We start from the raw sequence: 22,751 nt of genomic DNA on the forward strand, positions 1-22,751 counted from the left end.
GCCTGGTGGAAGGATGCTCGTTTTCCTCCCAGCCGAGTGCCCCACTCTGGGCTGACCCATTTCTGTACCCAGAGGAGGAGGTGGCGGCGGGGGTGGAGCAGAGGAAGAGGGAGGGATGGGGCGAGCGAGGACAGAGCGAGCGCATGCTCCAGCCTGGCTCCTGTGGGCAGCTTTACCATTAAAACTGAAGTCTGAAATCGGGTCAACCCTGCAAGTGGGGTATGTGTTAGGGGCCGTTGGGGTGCTTGCAGGCGTCCTGATGGGGTTTCTCTCAGTAGCTGAGAGTCACATCCTTTAGTTCCCCATGATTTACAATTTTGGAAGGGACACAAAGACAGACATAGAACCCCCCTCCCTTGATTCGGAAGTAGGTGGTCTGCAGATCATACTTAAAAAAAACACAGTTTATGGACTCCTAAAGGAGCTTGTCTAGGAAGACCATGTATGTAGGTTTGTCACTCCAGAATCTGTGACTCAGGGACCTTCTGAGAAAACACTGCTGTGAACAGTCTTCCCTGAAGCCTGTGATAAGTGTCCTTGTTAGCATGACTTCAACTTCCTGCCAGTAATCTTCCTCTTTCACTTGAGGACCAAGTCACCATCAGATCTTATGCCCTAGAATCCTGCACATCAGCATCTGCCAGTCCCTGCAACATGTGGCCATGGGCAGCCCTAGGAAACAAAGATTCCCATGGGAAAGAGATGCGTTATTATTTCCTAGGAGTGACTGTTACCTTAGAGAACCTTGGCCCAGCTCCGGTCTGACAAATTTTAGGAAGATGGCAGTAGCAGTGGCAGCAGTGTACTTTTTGTATCTTTCCCATGAAAAAATGAAATAGCGACTAGGAGAGCAAAACCAAAAATCCATGTGCAAGATATGCAACAAACTAGGATGTCAAGATATCTCCCATGGACCCAAAAATATGAGCCCATGAGAGTGAAGCATCGATGCTATAGTACCCACTTAATAGGTCAGCATCTGCATGGAAGGATGTAAAAGGAAGCAGGAGTGCCTCTGATGGGCCTGAGAATAGGAGAATCCCAAACTATCTACAGGTCCTTACTGGAAATCAGGGTGGGCCAGTCTGAGAACAGCAGCTGAAACTGGGAGAGACCTGATAGATTATTTTCAGGCCTCTTTCCCATTCTGCACAGTAAGCACATAATATGTGCTTATTTAGTGTTTGTTGAATGAATAAAGGTCAAATGACATTTCCCTGGATATTCCCTTCCAATATTTGTGGGTGGGGCACAAGAAAGGACAAATCCTTATTGGAGCCATGTGGCTAAATTCTTTAGGCTTCCGAGGTGTACAAAATACTGGAATCAGGTTGGCAGGCAGGCAGGGAGGCTGAGACAGCCCTCTTTTTGAGCATGTGAGAAGAATCACTTCCTTCTAGCAAGCGCGCGCGCACACACACACACACACACACACACTTTCTCTCAATCTGGCCTGGGAAGAAGCCATCCTGCTGAGGGGCAAGGAGAAGGTGATCCACAGCTATATCAGCAACTTCTGACATCAGCTGGCCCCAGATATCCCAGAGTCTCTTTATTGAGGATCTTGGAGGGGTTGGGGGTCTCAGCCTTGGGTGGCTGAGGGAGGTCCAGTTCGTGTCAAGTCTGTGTTCAGGAAGTAGGTGCAGAGCTGTCCTTTGCCTTTGACCTTGATGACACCCCGCCTGTAGCAGGTGTAGCCCAGGGACTGCAGGGCCCAGGCTGTCTCCTCAGTTACCTACAATTAGAGGGGCATAAGGGAGTATGGGGGTGGCCCTATTCTTCTCCCTCCTCCCCCCATGCCTCCCATGTGGCTCCCTCACTTGGATCTTGCCAAGGACTCCTGTACTCTCCATGCGGCTGGCCACGTTCACTGTGTTGCCCCAAATATCGTATTGTGGCTTCTGGGCCCCAATCACTCCGGCCACTACTGGTCCGTGGTTCAACCCTGATAAGGGGTGTGGTAATGAGGGACCCTGATGAGGGGAACTTTGAGGAGGCTCAAGGAACTGGGGAGAAGAGAGAAGGGCCTGGGGGCCTTAGAGGGGAGGAGAGGTCTCTAAGGCTGGAGGAGTATGGCTTAGGGAAGGGGGGCCTCACAGCTCCTGGCTCAGCAGCTTCATGCCCCAACCCAGGGAGTGAGTCAGGAAAGGCAGTCCAGGAGTCAGCTGGGAGCAGCTAACAAAGGACTTGGAGTGGGGAGAGCTTGGGAAAGTGAGGAGATGCCAGATCACCCCGCCGGGGGAGGGTCCTCACCCACACGCAGGCGGAAGTTGTTGAATGAGTGCTTGTTGATGATGTCCAGCTTAGACCCCAGGGCCACAGCAAATTCCACCATGGTGCCAAGGTGGCTGCAGCTTCGCTCAGCATCCTGGCAATGGGCCCGCCCCCCCAGGATGGGCCAATGAGGGCACAGGAATAAGTCCCACTTAGGGACCCATCAGTGAGAGCCCAGAGAAGGGTTGGTAGGTGAGGAAGGGTTGCTGTACCTGTTGTGCATCCTGTCCCGAGGTGGCATTTAAGCCTGTGGCTGCCATGTAGGTGCTGCAGATGGTTTTGATCTTCTCCACTCCGCTGAATTTGGGCTTGGAGAGCAGCTGCATAGAGAGGGGGCCTGTCCCAGTTTCTCTTGCCCTCTCCTTCCCCTCTCCCAGCAGCCCAGCCCCAGGCCTTCGGAGGCTACAGGACCAGGCTGTGGAAGTGGGGAAGGCGGCAGGACAGAGGGAGTTGGCAGTGGGCGATGTTGCTGGAGAGGGGAGAGCTGGGGGAGGAGGAGGAGAGGGGATGCTAGGGAGAGGAGGATTGGCATCATAACCAGGAAAGCAAAGTGGAAGGAGGAACTGGTGAGAAATTCTAGAATCCAGGATGTAAGGTCTGGGAGACCCTTGGAGTTGTCACCTCATCAAAATCGGCAATTATCTCATTGAGCAGCCGCAAACACTCTAGCCCCTCATGGTTGATGTCAGATTCAGAGTAAAACTCCTTGAAGTCCGGGACTGAGGCGAAGAGGACACAAACACACTCGTAGGACTGGTGGTAGAGGTCCTGGGAGGGCAGGAGACTGGGGTGAGGGGTACACATCATGTTCTTCCCCTCTGGGGCTGCACAAGGTTCTCCTCCCTGTGTCCACACTCCTAGTCCCCCTGTTTAGGAAGGGTGGGGAGCGGGGGAGAGAAATAGGGCCAGAGAACCCCAGGGATGTGACTCAGGAGTCAAGATTGGAGCTCATTGTGATTCCAGGAAAGACAGACACTTGGGTCAGGATCACCTGAGGGCAACGAGAAGGGAGTCAATCCTAGAACTGAGATCATGTCAGTGGGAATTATTTTTTATTTTTATTTTTTTTGGAGACAGAGTCTCGCTCTGTTGCCTGGGCTGGAGTGCCATGCCGTCAGCCTAGCTCACAGCAACTTCAAACTCCGGGCTCAAGCAATCCTTCTGCCTCAGTCTCCCGAGTAGCTGGGACTACAGGCATGCACCACCATGCCCGGCTAATATTTTCTATATATATTTTTAGTTTTCCAGCTAATTTCTTTCTATTTTTAGTAGAGACAGCGTCTCGATTTTGCTGAGGCTGGTCTCAAACTCCTGACCTTGAGCAATCCTCCCACCTCAGCTTCCCAGAGTGCTAGGATTACAGGCGTGAGCCACCACGCCCAGCCCGGGAATTATTTTTATATCCTGTCTTATTGCTGAAAGATGTTAAGTCAGTTAAGTCACCTTACAAAGATAGCCACAATATGGAAGATAAAATAAAACAACAATAGGGAATATAGGGCAAGGAGAAAATATGGGTAAGAAAAAAAAGATAGACTCAGATCAATCAGATCTGAGGTTGCTTCACAAAATGGGTGCCATGAAATCCTTGTTAGTCCTAGATTATTCTGGCTCTCAGATTTTTAGCAACCAATGCGAAGAGAGAAACAGGATCAGTTACAAGATTCCCTGTGTCTATAAGGGGAGAAGCGAGAAGTGGAATTACTCCTGATCTTAAGGGCAGAGCAGGTGGTGAGGAATAGGCTGTGAAATAGCCCCTGAGCTGTTTCTTTTAATACTCCTCAATATAGGCCAAGAGCATTTCCATAGCGGAGGGCCAGTGTGGTGATATAAATAAGATGGTGCAACTATGGGGGTGACTTTCTGATGGTCTGACTAGAGCAAGATTTTTGAGGATCAGAGCAGCAGCATCCAATAGAAATTTCTGCAATGATGGTAATGTTCTTTATCTGCGCTGTCTAATATGGTGGCCACTGGCCTTGTGTAGCTGTTGAAAAGTGGCTAGTCCAACTGAGGAACTGAATTTTTATTTTAACTAATTAAAATTTAAACTTAAATGGTCACCTGTGGTTAATGGCTACCATATTAGGTAGTGCAGGTCTAGAGAGATGGGTGGACTGTATCTTCCAGACAACTCCCATCAACACTTGACTAAGCTTCTGAGAGGTATGGTGTGGCCGTGAGTTAGAGAAGACACTCCTTCCAAGTAAGAATTGGAAATGCAGAAATTCTGTGCTCACCAAAGACAGAGCCTGATATCTTATGAAAATGAAGGCATCTGACAGGGACAAGGGCTTGGGTGACCCACTGTGGGGGAGTCCAGGGAGGATGGGCCACAGGCCAAGACTTTCATCAGAAATTAGTGCCTATGGCACCGGGGGCTCAGGAGTCACCTCGTTGCGCCGGTTCTGGCCAATGAATTGGGGGGCCACGTGTGCAGGGAGCACGTTCTCCAAGAGCAGCCGCGTCAGGTTCTCCATTGTCTCTGTCTCCTCCCGCTCCTGCCTCAGCTTCTTCTTCCACAGGAAGTCCAGGCGGCAGTAATACTCATTCTGGGGAGGGTCACCAGAGGGGTATTGGGGAGACACAGTGCAGGGGAGGCCCCAGCTCCTGAGTGTTGATTCCGCCCTCTCCACCATGCCTGAAACCACCCTCACCCCCACCCCCACCTCTGGTTTAGAGATTGGCTTAAGGTGCAGCTATCCTCGGAGAGAGACTACCCTTGAAACCAGACGAAGACCCGGGCACGGAATTGGCGGCAGGTGTTTTCTAAGCACGGGCTTTCCCAGATTGGGGGTGGGAGAACTTGAGGGCACTCCCCTTGGGGAGTGAAGGAGAAAGAAAGGGAGCAGGAAGCCTCACTTGGAAGCTCCCAGTGGGCGCACCACTTGGGCTCAACCCTGGAGATGAGAGAGACCAAGTCACAAATATGGGGACCTGAGCCTCACCACTCACAGGGAGGCCCCAGAGGGCTTAGCTGGGTGGCTTACCTGCCGAGCCAGGACAAGGAGGGTGAAGAAGAAGATGAAGAAGGACATAGCTCCCACCAGTTTGGGCTCCTTCAGCACTCCCGGCCTGAGGGGGCCATGGATCAGGGTTGCCCGTCGCTCTGCCCCTTCCTGATGGCCTCCTCCCTGCCCCTAGGACCCATGAAGGCCCCAGCCTCCCTCCCACTTTGCCCCGGTTCACGTCAGTGAGGTGAGGACAACTCTGCTGTGTCCCATCTCACCCCTGTCCCAGAGGGCCCAGCCACCTCTGTCCAGCAGCCATGCGCACCTGGAGTCCAAGCGGCCCAGATAAAGGCGGGCGATGAGGCAGTCGGACAGCCAGGCATGGGAGTGCAGGAAGATGGAACAGGAGGCCACCAGCCAGAGCAGGAGCAGCAGCAGCTTCAGTTCGAAGCTCATGTGCAGGAAGAGGGAGCAGGAGAGGAAGCCCAGCACGCAGCAGTGCATGGAGTACTGCGGGGACAGGCAAGGGGGTCAGGACACCAAGGGTCCAGTCCCTCCCTGGCCCAGGTCCTGTCTTGGGGACAGAGGGGTGTCATACACACACACACACACACACACACACACACACTGGGTGTGACTTATGTTGTCTGTCCTAATCCACAGGATGGAGTGTTCTTCAACCAAGGAGGTAGGTGGGGAGCTGGGGAAGGATCTGGAGAAGGGGGTTCAGGACTGTGTAGGAGCACTCACTGGGACACTGATGAGAGGCAGGGACCCCGGGAGCTCCCAGGAGAGGTTGAAAGTCATGGAGGACACATTGGGAGTCCGGAAAGGGCAATCCGATGATGCTGGGAGGAAGAACTGCAGAGAAGATGTGGAGCTGAGGGGGCAGGCAGCTCCTTGCGCACAATGTGGCTTGTGCTGGGTTTGGCTGACCCAGCAATGAGTCAGGGCCAGACTCATCCAAAGGGTGAGGGGCCAGACTCATTCCACTATTACTGGTTGGTGAGGGCCTCAGCACTGGGGCCTCACGGGGGCGGGGGGAGGGGTCGACGGAGGTGTGTCAAGAGAACTGGGGATCCACTGTATGAGTTCTCAGCAGCCACTTAACCTCCCCCGGCCTTAGCTTCCTCTTCTGCACCTTGGCTGAGGGATGATTCCTAGGTGCCTTCTAGGGATGGAATTCTAGAAATCATTCTAAGTTCTGAAAAATCAGCCAAGTGAGCTAAGTAATAAATATCTGCCTACATATAAAAAACATGGGAAGGACATCCACCAAAATGTTATTAGATACAATCATGCCTAGATGGTAGATTGTGGGTGACTAATTTTTTTTTTTCTTTCTACTTGTACAACATTTCTAGCATCCCCTGGCCTTAGTCCAGCTGCCCTCCCAAATCCGGGGGTTTCCTTTCAATCCCTGGCAGGGCCAGCATGTCCTGATCGGGGTGGATAGGGTCCCCCTGCCCTCACCAGGCTGGTAATGGCCATGGCAAAGACGAGGAGGATGGTGGCAGTGCCCAGGGCTACTCGCAATCCTGGTCGTGTGGCCACCAGGCCAGACAGTGCAGGCAGCCAGTGCAGCATCTTGGGGCCTTTCAGGACACACCTCTGTGGAGGAAGCGTGGGCGTCTTAGCCGTGGGGCTGGGCGCCTTCTTCAGGTCAGGTCATAGCCAGGGCTCCAGCTTGCCACTCTCACCCCCCAGCCAATCTCACCGTCAGGTGCTCTGAGAAGCAGACGAAGAGGAGGAGGAGGAAGAGGAGGAAGGTGATGCTATAGGTGGTGGCCAGAGCCGGGGGCCTAAAGGGAGACAAGAGTGAGGCCTTGAAGTGCCACATGGTCCCTGTGTGCCGTGAAGGTGCTATGTGGTCTGGAAGAGAAGTACGGAGTGATCCTGGGGAGTAGCCCAGCTGCCCCTGGGGTCTGAGCTGGCAAAAGACATCATGTCCTGATATCTGGGCAAGCTGAAGGGTCTAGGCCAGTGGTGGGGTGGCACAGGGCCAGGAATGCAAGGGGTGGGGGCTCAAAAGTGGCAGAGACTGTGTCAGACCACTCTCTGGGACTTTAGACCCAAGCTCTTTTTTTTTTTTTTGTGAGACAGAGTCTCACTCTGTTGCCCAGGCCAGAGTGCTGTGGCATCAGCCCAGCTCACAGCAACCTCAAACTCCTGGGCTCAAGTGATCCTCCTGCCTCAGCCTCCTGAGTAGCTGGGCTATAGGCATTGCCCCATCATGCCTGGATAGTTTTTCTATTTTTAGTAGAGACAGGGTCTCACTCTTGCTCAGGTTGGTCTCGAACTTCTGACTTCAAGTGATCCTCCTGCCTCCCAGAGTGCTAGGATTACAGGTGTGAGCCACGACATCCAGCCTAGGCCCAAGCTCTTTAACCTGGCTGAGTTTTGGACTCCTAGCTGTGGACTAGGAACGAGAACCTACTTTCTAAGCTCGCTCATTTGCTGTGATTTTTGAGTTTCTCAACAGGAATGAAACCTCCTTCGTGGGGATGTTAGCACCAAAAGAGACAGGCACGTGAAAATGTTCAGGTTGTGTAGAAATTCCAGTGTTAAGATGAGGGCTGTGATTATCACTGGTTCCCCAGAACAGCGTCCCCTCTGTGTGAAAGTGCTTGAAGCTAAGGGGAAGGAGGTAAAGGAAGAGAGTGTGGGTCCAGGGTCAGGAGGGGTGCGGGGATCCATGTGTGAGAGCCAGGGCCTCCCTCACCTGTTTGTCACCAGCATCTGGATGATGAAGTTGGAGAGAAAAACCAGGAAGGTGCAGGCTGCATAGTATTTGAAGGCAGGAAGTGCAGACAGTCGATACTGCATGGGAGGAGGCTGGGGTATAGAAAGGCCCCAGGCCTGCCCATCATCTCAAAGGCGGCACTCCCAGGCAAGGGGCAGTTCTGCAGCCTCACCACCCCACCCTCCAGGTCAGTTCCATGTAGCCCCTACCAGCTCCCCAAGGAGCTGCCCTCCCTCCTCTCACCACCACCCAGTAACTCAAGCTATAGGGCGACTTTCCTTCAGGAGAGAGGCACAAGCTCCTCGCCCCAGGATCACAAACTGAGCAGACCTGGGGAGGAGAGGTGGGGACTGCAAGAGCTGACCCCTCCTCAGGGCCAAGGACTAAAGTTGGGAAATCCTTTTGTGCCCCCCACCCCCACCAGCCACCTCTTTCTCCATCTCCTTCTCTCTGAAGTACAGTGTCAGCGGGTTGAAGTCCTTCGACTGCTTCCACTGTCTGGTGGGAAGTGGGGGACGTGAGCACACAGAGGAGAGGGCAGGGCAGGGCAGGGCAGGAGGTGTGGCCAGGCCCTCAGGGAGTGCCGCCCTCCTCTACGGTGAGCCCAAGGCCCTGCCTGGCCCTCCCCCCACCCCTGCTCTCCGTACTTCTGAGAGTTGAGCTGTTCGATGACCTGGAAGAACTTGGCATCCCCAGTGTCCAGCTCATCGTCCAGTCCCCGGGGGCTGCGGCCCCTGCACAGTGGGAGCCAAGCCTGTCACCACAGAGACCCTCAAAGGAATCTGAGCCTAGCAGGAACAGCCCCCAGGGTGGATGGAGGTGGGTTATCCAGACAGCCCCACTGCCAAAGACACTCGGGTCTCCTCACCGGTCCAGGCTCCACTGGGGGCTGAAGGAAGCCAGGGCCTTCTCCTGTTGGGAGAGCACAGGGTGGGGGTGGGGGTGAGCGCTGCACCAGGGGGAGGCAGGCTGTGACCTGCACTGTGGGTCCCTGACATGGGCGTTCCACAGCCCGGGGTCCTCTCTCTCTGTCTCTCTCTCTCTTCCTCCCTCCCAAATCCCAACTGCCCTTGAAGGGGAAGTTCAAACCCCATTTCCTCCTTCAGTGTTCCTCCTGACTCTTTAGACCTCAGGGTCTTTCCGCCCTTTATTTCCTCATAGTTTCTGTCACTGACCCGGCCACTCTGTCTTCCATAGTGCCTGTGCATTCTTGGCCCCACCTTCCCTTACGGCTGCACAGTCCAAAGGCAGGGACTTTTCCATCACCCTTGGATGCCAAAAAAATCCTTGTTAGTTTAAATTGAAGTGACAATGCAGAACACTGTGACTCCTCTCTGATCGCTCCTGAGGTCAGCCAGGCTGGGCTGGGAGGTAGTGGGGGCGGATCACGAAGAGTGGAGAAGAAAGGGGGAGAGGAAGGGAAATAAACCTGACTACAGTCGTTCTCTTCACCAGAATGAACGTGGCGTATGTAGAGAAAGGAAAGGAGCAGGCAGATAGAGCTACCACCGAGGGAGAATGGAGCTTTCGGGGGCACTGGCCAGTACAAGAAGCATAGTGACCGTTCCTCCCTGCTCCCCTCGGCTCACGTGAAGGGGGAGAATCACAGGGTCACCTCGGCCCCCAAACCGAAACCTGGTGCATGGGAAAGGGAGAGAGACATACGGAGAGGGAACGGTATGTTCTAGATTCGAGCTCATCTATGCATCTATGTCTGGGACTAATTTTTTCAAACTACCTACCTGCCCCCCAACATCTATAAGTTATTTGAAGGTGGAGAAACATCTTATTCATTTCTATAGTCTAGGGCCTGCCACAGAGTAGGTATTCAAAAAAATGCAAAAGGAAGGAAAGGACGAATGGTACCCACCAGCACAAATACTGCCCCACTGCTCAAAGTTCCGCATATCTAAGAGTAAGCTGGTGGGGATTCTCGGGATTTCTAACATTTCACTGAGCCCCCGGAACTTCAGAGGCTGAGAAGTGACTTTCTGGGCTGGTAAGGTCCTGCCTCAGGATATACTCTTGAACAAGGGGTCCTGCTCCTCCATCCGGATACTTCCTAGCCTGCACATCAGTGGAGAGCGGCAGGAAGTCTAGCAGGGGCCCTGGCGGGCATTCCTACCATGGGAGCTGCACCCGAGGTCGTCTCACAGTCTTTCCGTATACAGCAAACCCCACACGCCACTCCAACCCCGCCCTGGAGGCCTCATCCTGCAACAGGCCTTGGATCTTTCCTTCTTCTCTCTCCTGCCAGTTGAACCCTTCTGACCTCTTCCCCGCCCCATGGTAAGGCTTGGGATTAAGTACTCTCTGGAACCACTGCTGCCAACGTCCCCCCACTCCCCAGTGTTGGGGGAATTGAAGAAGAGAGCATGCAGTTGTAGGAATTGAGTTAAACAGAGACATTTCCTGGTGGCATGGGAATGCAGCACTGGAATCAGAGTCAGGAGGAAGTGCGGTCTACTGCCTTTGTGGTGTCAGGGGAAGGGGCTCTCCCGAGTGGAGGCTGCGAGCAATGGACATGGTGTCTATGGGGACCCCACATCTTCTCTGAGGTGAGCTTGGACAGCAGTGATCTCTGCTCTTTCTCTAGAAGGAAGGGCAAGGAAGGGCCTGAACCAGTGACTGGGGTGACCAGACAGTTCAGGACCTCAGGATGTTGCAAGTTACTAAGTGACTCACTAATGGTGGGGGTAGAGGAGGCTGGGAGTATGCCTGAGGGCGAGGGCGGGGGTTACCTAAGCTCTGGAGCTCACAGTGAATGTGCACGTACCGGGAGAGGGGTGGAGGTGCACACAGGGCTGTCTACATGGCTCAGGTGGGCAAAAGGTTTGGCGGCACCCCAGGACTCCAGGTAGCGGGTCATCAGTAGTGATGGGCGCAGCTTGGGGCCCTCAAGAGAGGACAGCAACTCTCCTGCAGTGCCCTTCTCGTCCTCCTCTTCGGCCTGGGGCACATGAGGGCTGAGAGTCAGGATCTCAGACAATTCCCCATTCTCCTCAAACCCCTTGGAGGCATGTGTCCCCAACCCCCACTAGGACTCAGGAACTCAATCTCTGGCACAGAAGAGATCAAGCCTGTTGGCCGTAGGTTGGTTTGCGTGGGCCAGCCCCTGGGGGCCAGGCTGATCTTTTACCCGGGGATCGATGACCAGGTAGGTTGGCTCCCCTAGTTCCCGAAGGTATGGGTCCCGGTGTTCCATGCCTGCATCCTCCACGGCATAAGCCCCTGCTAGCAGGGCCAGGGTGGCCCCTGTGATGTGCACTCGTCTGCAAGGAGTGGGCAGTGGGAGTCAGCGGGGAAGGCCTCCAAACCTTTCATTTCTGTCTAAGATCATTTCTGGAGGTCTGACTTCAAGAAAGGCCCTGTGTTACGGGAGGTGCCTCCCAGCTCCTCTCCCTGCATCCCAGAATCTCCCTGAGCCCCACATGGGACCATGTCCTGCTTAAGGAACTAAGAAAAGGGTGGCGGCATGTGGGCGGCCTGGTTGGCTTCCTACTGTAACCACTTGGGGCCCAGGTCTCACCCTGGTACGCCGCCTGCCTCCATGTGATTGGCCAGTGTGACGTCATGCGACCATACATCATATTGCCACTTCTGCAGCCCAATGACTCCGCAGAGCACGCTGCCAGAGTGCACGCCCACACGCATGTTGATGTCCACACCAGTGGCTGCCCGCAGTTTCCTGAGCAGAGTAGGCGTGGGACGATCTGAGTCCTGTCCTCAGCCCTTCCCGTGCCACACCCCTCCTTCTTTCAAGAAGGACTTCCACCAGCCTGCACCCACCACATGCCACATCCGTCCTCTGCATTCCTCCTGCCCGCCCTGCAGAGCTCACCTGATGGCTCGGCACATGTCCAGCCCCATGCGCACGCAGTTGATGGCGTGATCTGGCAGCGAGAGCGGCAGCCCGGAGACACAGTAGTAACAGTCCCCCAAGATCTTGATCCGCATGCATTCATGCTCCTGGGAGTGTGGGTGTGTAGAGGAACCTGGTTAGAGGCCAGAGGGGTAGGAGGGAGTTGGGGAAAGTGGGGAGCAAGTGTGGTATCCCTGAAGAGCTTCCAAGGTTGCAAGTGTCTAGGTCAGATCTAGGGACTCCCTTCACCTGACATGGGGCTGACAGGTCTCCCATGCAGGTCTCTCTCAGGAGGGTTTCCCAAGGGCTGGGATGTCTGTCGCTCTTCCCAGTTTTGGCATGTCCAGGGTGTGCCCAGATGTGGGCGTATGGAAGCAGCCTTGGCATTGAGGGGTTTGGGAGGGATCCAAGATTTTGTTGCTTGGGAGCATCTCTGGGACCTGAGCAGGGTGCTGGGCTGAGGTTGCATAGGGCATAAATTTCTCTTGGAAGGGCCTCCCAAGGATAGAGCATCAAAACATCCTCTAGATCTGGTTGTAGTGTCCAGGGACACAAACGTTGGGGCTCTGAGCATATTTGGGAGCATTTTGGTTGGGACATCTGTAGAGGAGTTGAGAGGTCTCTCCAGGTTTGAGGTATGTGATGAACAGCTTCATGACTGGGAATGTTTGAGAGGGCTTCTTACTTCTGCTGGAGTATCTGGAGCCCGCATGGACTATGGAGTAGGTAAGACTGGGATCTTATAAGGCAGGAGTTTCCCTTGGAAAGGGCTCCCCAGGATGGGATGTTTGAGGGTGAGGGTGGGGAGGGAAGTACCCTCTGACCTTGGCGATCTGGTCGAACTTGCCAAAGAGCTCGTTGAGCATGAGCACCAGTTCCTTAGGGGAGCACTCACTGGCCAGCCGCGTGAAGCCGACGATGTCAGCATACAACACACTGCACAGAGCAGGCTGTGTCAGTGGGGCCAGGGTCTCAGCCCACAGGCCCCTCCCCTCCAGCCATCCTTCCTCATACCTGACTCCCTGGTGCCTCTTGACATAGAGGCTGTGGAAATTGTTGGTGCTCTCTGGCCGTGACCCCTGTCCAGCCTGCAGCCGTGCCATGATCTCTGCCTTCATCTCTCGGGCCAGGTAGGCAGGAAGGATGGACAGGAGTAGGTGTTCCTGGAGGAGGTCACTATGAGCACCAACCCTCCGGCACCCTAAAGCTAGGATCCCCAGCCCCCAGACCACTCAGGAGCCCACACTGCCCCACCCTTGGGTGCTCTTCAGGATGCTCCCCTAGGTCCTGTGTTTGCACATCACCCCGTCCTGCACTGATCACCTTTCGGGACTGAACTCCAGTAGCGACTCCTGAATGAGAGCTTTTCACTTAATAGCACAATGTTCTAAAGTGCCTTCATAAGCCTCAGTTTGCTGGAACCTCACAACAACCTCCCAAGGCGGGCAGGAGACACATTTTATGCAAAAGAGGAAAGAGAAGGTCAAAGGACCTGCCCAAAGTCACTCAGCTTGTGAAGAAGTCCCGTTATGTAATCTAAACAACTCCTCTCTCCGAGCACTGGTCCCGACTGGCCTCCTAGGCAGGGCTGACCTGGTGCTTCTTCTCGGTGTCCAGGCGCCGGCGTGAGTGCAGGGAGCTAAGTGCCTCCCGGAACGTGGCGCGCAGCGCGCGCTCCATCGACGCCTTGTGGTAAGCTCCCACCACGTTCCCGCACAGGAACAGCACCGCGTTTGCTGCCAGCTGTGGGCGAGGGCCAGCCTCAGAGGGTGCCGGACCCAGATGGGGTTGGGGATGGCTGTGTGGGTAGCTGGAGTCGGTCTCAAAGACAAGCTGGAAAGGACTGGGCTTTACCATTAGGGACCTAAGTGTTGCAGGACAAGTGGTGCCACACTGGGATCCATAGGGGCATTTCCCCTTGCCCGCGCGTCCTGCTCCAGTCTGGGCTGCGATGCCAGCACCGCCTCTTAGGTCTAGAAACCTTGGAGCATGAGCTTAGGTTTCCGGTTTCTGGTCTGGACTACGACTCCACTATCCCTACCCCCTACCCGGCGCCGGCGCCCAAAACTATTCAAGCTCCGATTTTACATTCTCATGAAGGCTCCATCCACACATCTGTTGCCACCGCTCCCCCCCCCCCCCCCGGCCCATCCCCAGGCAAACCACGACTCCCTTCCTTGTGGGCCCAGAACCATCTTCTGGTATCAGTAGGCATCGCACTAACAGCTCCGCAAGGGCACTGTGGGTCTGTGTTTGTATCCCACGTCCAGCGTTTCTTGGAGTCACAGCTCAGCAACCTCCGCCCCCCAGAGGAACCTACTAGCGCGCAGCAGAGCCCACCCTGGGCGCAGCCTGCGCTACTTTGTGTTCACCTGCGGTAGCAGCGCAGGCCGGAAGTCCGGCTGAGGCCCAAGGTACAACCCGAGGACCAGCAGGTGCGAGAGCGAGGAGGCGAGGCCCGCGACCACAGCGTCCCGCATGCCCAAGGGCAGCATGGCATACACGGTGAAGATGACGAAGAGAAAAAAGGACACCTGGAGCGGGGAGCGGGAAGCTGAAGACCTACATGGTGCTGCTCACGGCCTGGTGCAGGTTCGAGGCCGAGGCCGGGGGCATCCCACCCCCACTTCACCTGCTGCCCCCTCACCTGGTCCCAGGCGCTCACCACTCCCCCGGTGAACAGGAAGCCGTGGCCCAGTGCGAGCAGCGCGGCCCACACAAGGGCGGACAGGGGACGCGTCCAGCGCTGCAGTCGCTGCTCACGGGAAGCGAGGCCCAGCAGCAGCAAGAAGCCGCCCAGTGCACACAGCACGGTGGTCAGGAAGCTGGGGTCTGAGGCCAGCTCCTGTGGGGAAGGGGTGCGTGAGCCAGGACCGTGATGGGGATCTTGAGGAGCTAACTAGACAGAGGACGAGCAGGCAGCCCCTCAGCCCAGGTCTGAAAAGTCTCAAACTCAAGTATGAAAATGAAGCAGCGCACTTCGGCTTGCCATTCATATTAGGCTGAACCTTTTGAAATTGCCTCTTTCTACTGTTTTTATCTGGAATTGGCGATCTCGTATGGCTCAACCTAGTTTCTTACTTGTGTGCGGCCACGAAGGCTGAGCCTGCCGGGGACTTCTACCCAGAAGACCTGGCTCCCACCCGGTATGGGCTATTTGTGAATCCATGACCGTTTTGAGCCTCAGTTTTCTCATCTGTCAAACGGGAATCATAGCACCCGCCTGGGGTCCTGAAGCAAGGGACCCCAGAAGGGGTCTCACATAAGGCACTTTGGGATGAATGTCTCTAAATCTGGTCAGTTTGCTGGGGATATTCCCGGTCCCCGGAGCCTGGGCTCGAAGCTTCGAGGGCGGCGCAAAGCAGCACTCGGGCAGCAGGGGGCGCCCGGCCCCGCAGCGCCCGGCACCTCCCTCACCCGCAAGGGTTGCGATCTCGCCACCTGCCTCAGCTCCCCAATGTCATCGCTATCCCCGCCCTTTGTCCCCACCTCTTCCCGGACTTCGGGGTGGACCAACAAGGATAGGCCGCGCCCGGTGATTTTCCCACCTTGCCTCCAAGGAATGAAAAGAAATGAAGGCTACTTCCAGAAATGAAGACCCCCTTCCTCCTCAAACGGAAACTGGAAATGGGTTTATTTTGGGCTAAATGAGGCGGGGGCGGGGGGGGGGGAGATGGAGGGCACCTTCTGGGAGTCTGTGGGGTATATCTGCTCCACATCCCCTAAAAGGGAGAGAAAACCAGGAAATGAATTCCCCCAGGGCCTTAGTAGAATTTCCCCTCTGGAAAATTGGAAAATCCGGTGATGGATTTATTGTAGAACCAGTAGACCACAGAAGCTCCCAAGGTCTGTCAGAACCCAGACAGAAATGAGAAGGATCCAGGACTCAGCTACCTCTCTATGCAGACCCCGTGACTAAGGCCCAGAAGGGTGAAGTGACTTGTCCTGGGTCACTACAGTTCGTGGTAAAGCTCAACGCCTGTTTCTCGGTCCCAGCAAAGAAAACACCAGGAAAAGAAGACCCCACAAATCCCAATCCCGAAAATGCGCCCCAGGCAGTGACCCTCCCGCCACCCGGCAGGAGAGAGGAGGCTCAGGAGCAGGCCCCGCACCAGAGGAGCGGCTCACCCTGCCCGTGGCCCAGGCGACGGCGAGCAGCACCAGGAGCGCGCAGAGTACGATCACCAGCAGCAGTAGCAGCAGCGGGTACTGCTGGCTCAGGCTGTAGTAGGTCTCGTAGAAAAGGTCTTCGCTGGGGGGCGGCCGGGGGCTGAAGAGGCGGGCCATGGTCTCCCCCGCCCCGATCCCCAGGGCTGGGGAGGGCCGGGCGCCAGGTTACCTCCTGCGACCCAGGAGGCCCCACTGGGCCTTTCTCACTTGCTCCAAGCCACTTCCACCCCACGCCCCCAACCTCTTGGCAATCCGGTCTCCTTCCAGGCATTCCCTGCCACCTCCCAGCCCGCTCCTAGCTGGTGGGGTGGGGTGGGGGGACTCTTCAATCCTTCCCGCCTCTTCCCTCCAACCCAGACTGTGGAGGTGCCCTAGCAAAAGCCTCATCGCCAGGGGAACAGGACTTGGGGTTGATACATAGGAGCCCCGGGTTCCCCCGTCCCCCAAACTCACTGCCCGCGATGCTGCCGCAGCTGAGTGGGCTGGGCCCGGCGAGGGAGCCCGCGGGACCGGTTGCAGAGTCACGCTCGCCGCTAAGCTAGTGGCTCAGAGCTCCGGGAGACCGGCTCTTCCCTCCCGGCGCCGCTGGCCCCCTCCCACTTCCTCGACCGACTGCCCGGCCCCTTCCCGTGCCCGAGCCAGACTCCCCTGGCCTCCTCCCCCACTCAGATTGTCTCTCCTAACACCATCGCCTCCCACTTTCGGCCTTCCCAAAGAAGGGGACTGTGGACCATGGGAGACACACGAGGGAGTGGGGTGGACCAAATGGGAAGTGTCAGCACGGTGCAGAAGGTTTGGATGTGGGGACTCTGAGGGAGGGCCGAAGCCCTGCGGGAATATAGGGAAGAGTGTGGGTCCTGGTGCCAATGCCAGATGAGCGCTGGGATCTAGGTTAGAGTTGGTGGCACTCGTTCCCCTCACCTCTCTGTCCAGCTGGCAGCGTTGTGGCAGCATCTTAACTGTCCACGCTTTCTTGTCCCTAGCTCTGTGGGAGGGGGGACATCTGTGTGTAGCTCTGCTGAGCCATAACTTTCCACTCCTGAACACCAGCTGAGAATCAAAAGGGCTCCTACACCTAGGAAGCACTGTGCATGTGAGTGTGTGGTGGAGGGAGGTGATGGCATGGGGGCTGGCCTCTAAGAGCCTGGGGCACCGTGCAGGGGAGGAGAAGGGCCAGAGTCTGCAAATTCCTGAATTCCCGAGGAGACTCACCCCCTTCCCCAGGGCCTGGCCACAGCTCAGAAGAAAAGAGACCACAGCCTCTATCCCCAAAAGAGTTTAGGCTTAGGGTGAGGTCCCTGGCTCTGGAGGAAGCTCCCGCCCTGAGATTAGAGTGGCCTAGGGAGCCTGGCCTCCAGGATTCCTTCCTGCCCAGGCTGGACCCTGACCTTGTGTGCCAGGCTGTTGCCCACTCCCAGCCCCCAGCATCATCCATTTCCTGCCTTGGCGGAGTTACAGTGCCTCCCCCTCCCTCACTGCCAGCACGCTGTCCCCATTCTTGTCCCTCCCTGCTCTGGCTGAGCCACAGACTCCTGCATCAGGCTTTGGCTAACATTCCGTCACATTTATTGACTCACATTTGTGGATCTGGGGGGCAGATCACAGCCAGTTTGGGCGCAGGCAGGACTGCCCTTGAAGGAAGTCAGGGTCCACAAGGCGTGGTGCTCTTCCTCAACCTCTGGAGGCAGCTTAGAAGGTGCTTTAATTCCCACTATGATTATACTGGCCCTGTGGCCCGCTCTAGGCTTCGGGTTCTTTGGGGCCTTCTTTTGAAGCCATGGGTCTGGGGTGCTGCCAGCCCCTACCCACGCCCGAAGGTGCCAGGCCTTGCCTGGACAAGGTAGTTCTCTGTGGCATAGTCAGGTAGTTGTTCTTTCCAATCTGCACCATAGAGCAGTGGTGTAAGTTAACAGACAGTGGCCCTTTGAGAGAAAAATGGTTGTGGGACAGTTTAGCAGTCAGAAAGGCAAAGCTGGGGGTAGAATATGCCCACCAGTAGCTGTGTGGAGGTGTGCCCTGTGCCTTCCCCTTCAGGCTGCCTTTTCAGAATTGGGTTTGCAGAGGCTTAAGAGGAGTGGCCACTGACATCTGAAACCCTGATCTTTTTTGCTGGGAGGCCCTCTGGACTACCTAGGGGCTCACAGAGCCAGTGCTGGGGAAAATTAGAACACCCAGGGACAAATCTAGGCTTCGTTGTGTGGCCTCAGGGGGATCCTCTATTAGTGGGTGTCAGTTTCTTCATTTATGAAATGAGAAGGCTGGGTTAGATCTCCTCTAGCCCTTTCTCCCCTCCCCGCAGCAAGCTACTCTGGATCTATATATAGGTCTGGAGGAAGAAGCTGGTGGAAGGCTTGATCAGGGGAAAGATAAGGGTGGAGAGTGGGTACCTGCTATTGGATTTGGCCCCGGGGCCCAGGAGAACCAGTTCACATCATGTCTCTCAGCTCCCTGTAAACAACACAGAGCTCTCAGGCTTGTCCTAGAGCCTGGTTCTCCCACTGCACATCCTCTCAGCCCCAAGTTTCCCCCTGGCAAGGGGACAGGATTCACAGGAGTCCTCGTGTAACTCCTAGGCCTGCCAGTGTCTCACCTGATTCCCTTGGGGTCCAGGACCTAGGGTTCCAGTCAAGGTGGGGTTGGGCATCTGGTTTCTGAAAGATGAGGTCTGTGGAGTTTGGGCAGGTTGGGCCATTGAATCTGAAGATGTCCCTGCCATCCTAGCATGCTGAATCTGCTCTTCCTGTGCCCTGCTTCTCTCAGTAAGGCCTGTGCATTTTTCAGGAACAGAGCTGGGGTACTCCTCCAGATTCAGGTTCTTTAGCATCTCAGAAACCATGAAATCATTATAAGAGTACTGGCTTCCTGTGGTTCCCGCAAGGCCATCCATTTCTGTTCCTCCTTGGCCTGACTCTGGGGCAGATAATCTCCTGCTGCTGCTCCTGTGCTCAGACAAAAACTCCTTTACCTGCAAGGATAGGAGAAGCTTGCTGGGCATGAGGTGGGAGAGCCAGAGTAAACCCAGGAAATAATCTTTTGGTTCATAATCTGTTGCCTGGAAACTGGGGGATGGAGTGGGGAGGGTGGGGATGAGGGTCAAGGCATAAAAAGCAGTGGTCAGTAGGGAGTCATTGGATGGCCAGGCAGCCATGTTGTGCCATCCCTGACTAGCTCCTGGGGGTGGGAGTTATTGGGTGCTCACCATGGTGACAGAGGCATCTATCTTGTCCTGCACTAGAAGAAAGGCTTCTTTGGTTTTTGGTAGGCATTCTGGAGGGACAGCAGAGTGGGTCCCAGGTGAGCAAAACTTCTTTCCCTGGGAAAAGCCTGTTGCCAGACCCAAGCCTACCCCAGCTGCCAGTGGAAAGGCCAGCTCACCCTGGAAGGAGGGCCTGTCCTCGGGCTCATGGCTCCAGCAGCGCTGCATTAATTTCTTCAGTCCTTCTAAGCCAGGGGTTTCAGGGCTGGATGCGGGCAGCTCTGCCAATAGAGGCCGGAACTGCTCCTTACAGACTACTTCACAAAACAGTGATGTCTGGGACACTGCTGGGGTGACGGTAGGGGTAAGACAAGAAGGTATTTAGAGTCTGAGGGGACACCTGCTCCATCATGGAAAGAGGCAGGGAGTATATTCCAAGGAGTAGGTTAGGAGGGAGCGGGCAGTCAAGTAGGTAAGCAGGAAGGGGAGGCTTTGGGGAGGAGGGTACTTGGGGTTAATGATCCCAGAGTCTGCGTAGAGTCTCACCCTTAGCATCTCTTCCTGCTAGCACTGCCCACATTAGGATCCCAAAGCTGCAAGAGACACAAAACTGAGGTCTAGCCCAACCATTTATAAGAGTCATCTCTCATATACCAACCCCTAGAAGGACCCAGAGAGGTGTAGGAATCTGAGATATGTGTTTGCGGTGGGTACCTTACCTGTAAACATCACTGGCTGTGGAGGCCTTCCGGTTTACATTAGCTAACAGCTCTGGGGCCAAGTAGGCCAGGGTTCCCCCTGGCTCCGTGGACCCCGCCCCTGACCATGAGCCTCCCTGAAATGTGGACAGGCCAAAATCTGCCAGCTGCAAAGGAAGGGAAGAAGGGGGAGGTAGGGGAGACGCGGGGGGGGGGGGGGGATCAGGGAGTCTCCAGAACTCCGTTCCCCCCAGAAGGTGTAGGTCCAGTTTTGTAAAGGGGGTCTGAAAGGTCAGAGGAAGAGTAGAGTCAGCGGGGCCTTTGGGTGGGAGATCTAGGTTTCCTGTGGGTGTCAGGGTCTGAGTCTCCTGGGCTAGGTCAGCCATGGCTCTTCTGAGGGTCTGGTGGGGTGGGCCTGTGGAACTGACTCGGGTGGGTCAAGGCCTCTATCAGCTGGTATGGCAGGGGCTAAAACTCCTGGCTGGGCCTTGACCCCTGGGCAGCCTGTGAGAGGGAGCAGAGGGAGAGGCTGAGGGTATTCAATAGACAGGGCTGCGGTCCTGTGTCGGTGGGTGGTGGGGGCTGCAGCAGCTCTTTGGCTGGTCTCGTCCCGCAGCTGGGCTGGGGCATGGATGAACTGACCTTGGCGTGCAGATCTGGATCCAGGAGGACGTTGGAGGGCTTGAGGTCCCGGTGCAGGAGGTTTTTACTGTGCAGGTAACACATCCCGAGCACCACTTCCTGCAGCACTCGGTAGCGGAGGGGCCAGGACCGAGGGCACTGGGGCTGTAGCAGCCCCGCCAGGGAGCCGTTCTCCATGAATGCAGTCACCAAACCCGGCCCGGACACGCCGTCCCACTCCAGGTTCTCGGTGACCCCCAGGAGAAGCAGCACGTATCCGTTACGCAGACTTGCCATGGCTTTCACCTCCCTGTATACATCCTTCCTGCACTCCAGGAGAGAGCTGCAGTCACGTCCAGGACCTGGGAAGATCCCTCCCCTCCCCATTCGGGCCCCATAGCACAGCGGCTCCACCTCCTTGGCCAGACCCCGTTAGCTCGCAGCTCGGGTCACTCACGAGTTCACGATCTTGACCGCCACATCGAACCCCCACGACCTATGTTGCGCCCGGAACACCGCGCCGAACCCGCCTTGGTCGACGAACTTCGGATTCTCCAAATCCTCGTGGGACACCAGCGGGGCGGAGCCACCACTGGACCTGAGAGAGGGGTCTCGCCTACTAGCCGGTGGCCGTGCCCCACATTCGCTGCTCCCCCCAATCCCAGTGACTCGGCACCGTCAGCACAACCCCCAGCCTCCCTCCGCCAGCCCCTCCATTCCGGGTGCGCGTAGGTTCTCGGACCGACGTGTCCACTAGGCGCCGCGTGTGTGAATGCGGAGGCTGCAGATTGACATCCCCCTCCCCACTCACCGAAACTTGACGGAAGACATTAGGTTGGAAGGTAGAGGGACTTCTGGAAGTTGCAAGCCTCACAGATGGAGGCTGGGGTTTTTGGCAGAGACGGGGAATGGATCTTGGTCAATCTCTAGACCAAGGCCGGGATTCCGCTTCCCGGGTCGGTTCAACACCCCTACACCGAGTGACTGAGCAACTTCCTTCCCCTAGAAGCGCCTCTACAGTCCCGCCCCCGGGGTGGGGCAGAGGGAGAGCTAGTGCTGTTCTCTTTGCATAGTGTTTCCTGTGCACTTGCGGGTGCCCCGGCCAGGTTAGGTGTGGCTGGGCATTGAGGGTGCCAAGGAAGGAGTCCTCACCTTCTAGGAACCCAAAGTCAAGCCAGCCCTCCAGCCTGTGTCCCCTCCCCCTCCCAACCCCCCCGCGCCCCTTACCCAGGGATTCCCAGCTCCATCACCACCAGGCCTTGGGTGGGGAGGAGAGTTTTATGGTTTTAGGGCTCAGCTCTCCCACAGCTGCCCTAAGATCATAGTCAACAATCTATAAAGCTTACCACAGACCAGGCACACATATTAGCTTATTTAATTCTCACATTAACCCTAAGGGCATAGGTGCTACTTTTATTACGTTTTTATAGATGAGGAAACTGAGGCACTGATAGCTTAAGTATCTTGCCCAAATCCATATGGAAATGACTTAGAGCCTGGCTCTGAACCATCACGTTAGTCCCTTTTCACATAGGCTTCAGAGCTGTGCCACTCAGCTGGTTGTGCAGGTGGCTGGGGAAGGTGTGAAGCAGCATCTAGGGTAGTGAAGGATCCCTACCTGGATTCCTGCGGGGTCCCTGGTAGCTGCTCTGGCTGAGGTAAGCCCTGACATTGATAGGGACTTATCTGCCCTATAAACAGGAGCTCCTGGAGCTAGCAGGCTCAAGACCCACTCCCAGGGCACTGTGGTCAGGCTGGATGTATTAGGCCAGCCAGAGGGTGCTGACATTGTGTACACTGCAGTGGAAACACCTCAGCACTTTCCTGCCTTCTCCTTCACATGGCAACTCCTCCATGGAAATACCCTGATTAATTCGTGTTTCCAACAAGCGTTTGTTCTGGACTCTTTGAGAACTCAGGAACATGGAGAGCCTTAAGGATTTAGAGTAGACAGAAGGTGTCTGTATTTTGCCTTCCCAAGGCCTGACCATGGGTGGAGGTTGTGGGAACTAGACAGGGCCAGCCCTAGACACTCATTCCTTCATGGGGAGATCCAACCCTGTGGATCAGCTCTCACTAAAAGGTGCTTTCCATTCTGTCCAGTGGTCCATGGGCTCTGCAGGGTTGGAGCAGAAGTGACCAGCAGTTAACATTGTTTTCTAGAACAACTGGCAACTCCAGAATCCACACCATGGCTTCTTGTGGGGTCAGCTCATGCTATTTTGGAGCTATTTAG

General features: G+C 55.8%; 2 protein-coding genes across 3 annotated transcripts; both read right to left on the bottom strand.

Moving 5' to 3' along the window:
- Positions 1 to 1,420: 1,420 nt before the first annotated feature.
- Positions 1,421 to 16,559, bottom strand: ADCY4 (adenylate cyclase 4). 2 transcript variants are annotated; one of them, XM_069486251.1, is made up of 26 exons: positions 16,454 to 16,559; positions 15,959 to 16,143; positions 14,478 to 14,675; positions 14,203 to 14,364; positions 13,424 to 13,573; positions 12,845 to 12,993; positions 12,655 to 12,766; positions 11,810 to 11,937; positions 11,498 to 11,656; positions 11,108 to 11,240; positions 10,745 to 10,918; positions 8,837 to 8,880; positions 8,616 to 8,702; positions 8,397 to 8,466; positions 7,948 to 8,045; positions 6,943 to 7,027; positions 6,699 to 6,836; positions 5,976 to 6,086; positions 5,551 to 5,735; positions 5,265 to 5,349; positions 4,668 to 4,826; positions 2,896 to 3,042; positions 2,487 to 2,594; positions 2,254 to 2,368; positions 1,821 to 1,945; positions 1,421 to 1,735 (listed from the first exon to the last, which is right to left on the bottom strand). In XM_069486251.1, the coding sequence occupies exons 2-26, from the start codon at positions 16,115 to 16,117 to the stop codon at positions 1,583 to 1,585; spliced, it is 3,234 nt and encodes a 1,077-aa protein (XP_069342352.1). In that variant the 5' UTR covers positions 16,118 to 16,143; positions 16,454 to 16,559; the 3' UTR covers positions 1,421 to 1,582. The 2 variants fall into 2 exon arrangements, with proteins under 2 accessions (XP_069342352.1, XP_069342343.1); XM_069486242.1 differs by having other exon boundaries at positions 15,959 to 16,559.
- Positions 16,560 to 17,560: 1,001 nt separating this feature from the next.
- RIPK3 (receptor interacting serine/threonine kinase 3) lies at positions 17,561 to 21,458 on the bottom strand. The gene is made up of 10 exons (XM_069486264.1): positions 21,327 to 21,458; positions 20,973 to 21,113; positions 20,537 to 20,840; positions 19,916 to 20,061; positions 19,743 to 19,789; positions 19,376 to 19,540; positions 19,200 to 19,267; positions 18,591 to 18,965; positions 18,388 to 18,448; positions 17,561 to 17,922 (listed from the first exon to the last, which is right to left on the bottom strand). Exons 1-10 carry the CDS (start codon positions 21,344 to 21,346, stop codon positions 17,741 to 17,743), a joined length of 1,509 nt encoding a protein of 502 aa, XP_069342365.1. The 5' UTR covers positions 21,347 to 21,458; the 3' UTR covers positions 17,561 to 17,740.
- Positions 21,459 to 22,751: the final 1,293 nt, after the last annotated feature.

This window comes from Eulemur rufifrons, chromosome 2, assembly GCF_041146395.1.
Source record: "Eulemur rufifrons isolate Redbay chromosome 2, OSU_ERuf_1, whole genome shotgun sequence".
Taxonomy (NCBI): domain Eukaryota; kingdom Metazoa; phylum Chordata; class Mammalia; order Primates; family Lemuridae; genus Eulemur; species Eulemur rufifrons.